This window comes from Etheostoma spectabile, chromosome 8 (assembly GCF_008692095.1).
Source record: "Etheostoma spectabile isolate EspeVRDwgs_2016 chromosome 8, UIUC_Espe_1.0, whole genome shotgun sequence".
Lineage (NCBI taxonomy): Eukaryota > Metazoa > Chordata > Actinopteri > Perciformes > Percidae > Etheostoma > Etheostoma spectabile.
Window position 1 is genome coordinate 13843750 of NC_045740.1, and position 4834 is coordinate 13848583.

Sequence of the window (4834 nt, forward strand, 5' to 3'; positions counted from 1 at the left end):
AAAAAAATACTGGTTCTTTGAAAATAAATTTTTAATTTTCTTAATGTAAGACAGTTCCATGGTTAACTAATGATGTGTAATGTGCTACAAATGTAGACCTTTTTTTTCAGTGCCAGCAAACAAGTACTAACCTATTTAACAGCAGTGTGGACTAAAAAAAGTAAAACATAGTTAAACATGGGTTAATTATGGTGTGTCATAATTAGAGTTTGTCTTAAAAAGTGGTGTTAAACACAAACCAAAGAGAATTCTGAATGATTGAATTCCTTCACACCACAGATTTGAGGTGATTGGTTACGGCTGTGCCACCTGCGTAGGGAACACGGCTCCGTTACCAGAAGCTGTCGTGGATGCAATCAAGCAGGTAAGATCTCCACAATGCTACACTGAGCCATTTCTGTAGATTTGCATCTCACAACAATCAAATCTTGATGGCCTGCTGTGTTTCAGGGAGACCTGGTGGCCTGCGGAGTGTTATCTGGCAACAGGCACTTTGAAGGCCGCCTGTGTGACTGCGTGCGTGCCAACTACCTGGCCTCCCCTCCCCTAGTGGTGGCTTATGCTCTTGCTGGCACTGTGGGAATCGACTTTGAGAAAGAGCCTCTGGGTAAGGAAGGCACATGTCAGGAGCTCTCTTAAGCTGCTCCACTAAAACCTGATGTTTACTCAGGGATTTTAGGAATATGGGTGATTACAGAGAGTGAACATTTAATGATTCAGTGTCTTGTGCAGACTTGCATAAGCCCTAGAGCAAATGAAAAGTCAGCAGTGTGGGTGGTTTAAATAGATAGTTCTGATATTTATTATGATGTTATATGATATTATTTATCCAAAGTCAGTATATTAACTACAGTAAAAGGTGGTCTGTAACTATTTTGGAGAAGCAGGAGTACTGACACAGAAGCAAAGCAATGTACTGCTGTGGATGCGGCGGGCAGCAGCAAAATGTATTTTAGCCACCTTCAAAAAAATCGATATTGGTTTAAGTGTAAGCTATATTTATCCAGCCCTTTCTAACGGAGAACCAAAAGCTGTTATAAACATCAATGCTCTCTTCAAAGCCACCTGACAAAAAACGTCATTTTACCTCGCAGACACAAAACACGGGAGTCGCTGCCTTGTTTGGTTAGTTAGTTAGTGTTATTTTGTGACTTTGGTGTCTTAAAGGGTTAGGAATTCACTTCATACAACCCCACTTCAAAATTTCTGAACTATTCCTTTTAAGATGTTAACCACTGTTATCTGGTAGTGATAATAACAGTACATTTAACAGAATATAAAACAAAAAAGCAGCATTCTGCAGCAAGGCTGAAGCTGAGGAGTTTTTTTTTTTTTATATATATTAATCACTTCAAATTTCTGCTTCTTAAAGAGTTTTCATCAAGCAGATGTTGACAGGAAGAGCTGTGTTTTAATCTTTGATACTCTTTTCATGGTGCTAACATTGAGTGTCCTGTTGTTGGTGCAGGTTTGACTTCAGAGGGGAAGGAGGTGTACCTCTGTGATATCTGGCCAACCAGGGAGGAGGTCCAACAGACTGAGGAGGACACAGTCATCTCCTCCATTTTTAAGGATCTCAGGGTTAGAATGGAGGTCAGGAAACAATCTTTCTTTACTTCTTTTAAGTCTGTTTCCCTTTATGTCTGTTTCCCTTAAATCAAGTGAATCTTTGATTGTGTCTCCAGAAAGGGAACACGCTTTGGAACAACATTGAATGTCCCGATTCTGTGGTTTTCCCCTGGGATCCCAAGTCCACCTACATCCGTTCGCCGTCTTTCTTCAGCAAGTTGGTAAGTCTTCAGACCTTTGTGGTGATTATTAATTTGCCGTGTCTCCTGATTTCACAAAAGTAAAAAGTGCAAAACTAAAAATCGCAGCAGTTTAGACAGTAAGTGCATCATCTGCCTCTGCTTGTCTTTTGTCTCAGAGTATAGAAGTGCCGCCTCCTCAGTCGATAGAGAGCGCTCACGTCTTACTGTTCCTCGGCAACAAAGTGACAACTGACCACATCTCGCCAGCGGGAAGCATAGCCCGGGTCAGCGCCGCTGCCAAGTACCTGCTGAGCAAACGGTCAGTTTCCTATTAGACATGCTGGTGAGAGTCATGATGTAAAATGACAAGTCCAGATTGGAGAAGACTAGGTTCTGAATGCACATTATTTTCAGATAACTGCATGTTCTCATCACCGTCCTAGATTACTCAAATCTGCTTATTTTGGCTCCCAGGCTACAGCCTGTCCTAGTTGGAATAGGTCATTATTTATATAAACGTTTACAGCAAGGTCAGAGAAGATAATGGCAATCCAAAATTTGCCTGAGAATATGAATAACTGGTTAATATTGTCAAATAAAACTACCAATTATTGGTGGAGATTAAATGTTTCTATGGCAAAAACAAAACAATAACTCAATAAAATGTATTTATTTTTTGTAAACCAATATGTAGTGCAAATTAGGTGTGTGTGTGTGTGTGTGTGTGTGTGTGTGTGTGTGGTGTGTGTGTGTGTGTGTGTGTGTGTGTGTGTGTGTGTGTGTGTGTGTGTGTGACTAAATCGATCAAATAAGCATTCAAGACACGGTTTCTTTAGTTTATCACTGTAAAAATGCAAATGTATTACCATCTTTGAATATTCCCCCTAGCCTGACACCGCGGGAGTTTAACTCGTATGGCGCTCGCAGAGGGAACGACGCAGTGATGACCAGAGGCACGTTCGCCAGCATCAAGCTCCAAAATCGATTCATCGGAAAACCAGGCCCTAAGACTTTGCACATTCCTTCAGGCCAGACAGTGAGTGTGAACTTATCAGGCCCAGTAACCCAGAGGGGGATAGTTTTCGTTCAGTTGTTTACGTATCGGGTATTACAATCACCAATCCTTATTCAAGACCTTTGAGTTGTTGCATTGTGGTTGCCTGGCTTTGTCAGTTGCCAGACTAGCTGGTTTTGTTCTTTCAATGTCAGACCTGCTGCTAGAAACAGGTCCTCCTTTTATTTGTCTTTGATCAGATGGATGTCTTTGAGGCAGCAGATCGCTACCAGAGAGACGGCATTCCCCTCATCATCCTGGCAGGCAAGGACTACGGCTCTGGAAACTCAAGGGACTGGGTAGCCAAAGGACCATATCTGCTGGTAAACTACAACACACACAGACACACACCACACACCATACTTCAAGGCGCTGACACACCAACACAATTATCGGCAGTCGGACAGTCTTGCGAGGTCAGTGACTCGAGACTGTTCGGTGTGTTCCCTGCCGTCATCAGTGGGAGGAGCTGTCGGCCTTTATTTGGGCCTTCATTTGACATGTTGAATTGGAAGGCGGGCAGTTGAACTCAATGACCAATCTGATTGGTGGAGTGCTAACCTGAAAATGACGAGCGAGATGAGCGTGACATACAGCTCTCAAAATCGGCCGAAAATCTTTTAAACTGACCTTTGTCGATCTGAAATGAAGACAGATTTAGCAACTGCGTGGCCTGTTTCTCGCTTAAAATGTTTCAGAAACACGTTTTGGTGAACTATTTACATAAAATATGTGATCATTTTCGGAAGGAGCTGACTTTGAAATTCTGGAGAAGCCAGACCCACGTGACGCGTTCATCAAATCAGCTGCCGGTTAGAATTTTTTGGGGTGACAATCCTGTTAGCGCCGCATGCTGTTATGGACACTCATGCACAGAACGTATGCTAAAATCGGTGTCGCTTTGGTGTGTTCCAAGGCCCTTTTTTGACTAACTCGGGGAGACCGGTCAGTCCGACTGCTTTTTCTGCCAAAGGTCGGCCGTTTGGTTGGTGCGTCAGAGCCTTCACACTGACCAGGGGACATGACAGGCAAAGAGTTTTCCCTCTCTTGTCCTTTGATTTAACTTGGTACATTTACATTACGGTAGTTACCTTCCACAAAAAGGTGGTGATGGCGCAGTGGATATGACACATGCTCTTGGTGTGGGAGATCAGCGTTCGATTCCCAATGATACATCAACCAATGTGTCCCTGAACAAGACACTTAAACCCTAGTTGCTCCAGAGGTTTGCAACCTCTGATATATAGTAATTGTAAGTTGCTTTGGATAAAAGAGTCAGCTAAATGACATGTAATGTAATTTCCTATTTCTTTCTTTCTTTCTTTCAATATATTATTATTTAAGTAATTCTAGTCATATTAGAATATGGGAATGGGCATAAGGTTACTTTCTTTTTCCTCATAATGCAACCAGCTCAAATCATTGCTGTGTGGCAATTTAAAGTTTAATGTGGAAATGCTATAAAGCAGTGATTAACATAGTCTCAGTTACTTCGTGTCTTATTGTTGCCTCTTACCTGCTTCTTTGCGGTGGACAGGGGGTACGCGCAGTCATCGCAGAGAGCTTTGAGAAGCTCCACAAGAAACAGTTGGTGGGAATGGGCATCTTACCGCTCCAGTTTCTGCCCGGTGAGAACGCAGACTCGCTGGAACTCAGCGGGAAGGAGCGCTTCACCATCACCCTGCCAGACAGCCTGAGTCCCAGGCAGCAGCTCACTGTCCAGGTAGGCAGCCGGCGCTCGGCCCTGAGCGCCAACAACTGTCACACACACAAACCTGTCTGTATCGTTTGTTTGTTAATATCTGCACCCAGGACTGCAATGTCAATACTGAGTGAGTTCGGAGTGCAATTTTCAGAATGAAGAAAATATATATAATTTTTGATGTTGAAAGTATTTGTATAATAGCAGTCCAACAGCACTAACCTCATAAATCATATTTTTTGGTAGAAATTATATTTTTACATGGCAAATAATTTACTAATAAGTATTGTAGAGTCATAAAAAACCAACAGACCCAACAGTCATGAC

General features: G+C 42.5%; 1 protein-coding gene across 1 annotated transcript in view; it reads left to right on the forward strand.

Annotated features, from left to right (window-relative positions):
- ireb2 (iron-responsive element binding protein 2) overlaps positions 1-4834 on the forward strand; it is a 29977-nt gene that overhangs the window by 23543 nt on the left and 1600 nt on the right. The window contains exons 14-21 of the mRNA XM_032523902.1: positions 280-364; positions 451-607; positions 1469-1593; positions 1686-1790; positions 1928-2070; positions 2640-2787; positions 3006-3128; positions 4343-4528. Of these exons, the coding sequence (XP_032379793.1) occupies positions 280-364; positions 451-607; positions 1469-1593; positions 1686-1790; positions 1928-2070; positions 2640-2787; positions 3006-3128; positions 4343-4528 (1072 nt within the window). The remainder of the gene's footprint in view (positions 1-279; positions 365-450; positions 608-1468; positions 1594-1685; positions 1791-1927; positions 2071-2639; positions 2788-3005; positions 3129-4342; positions 4529-4834) is intronic.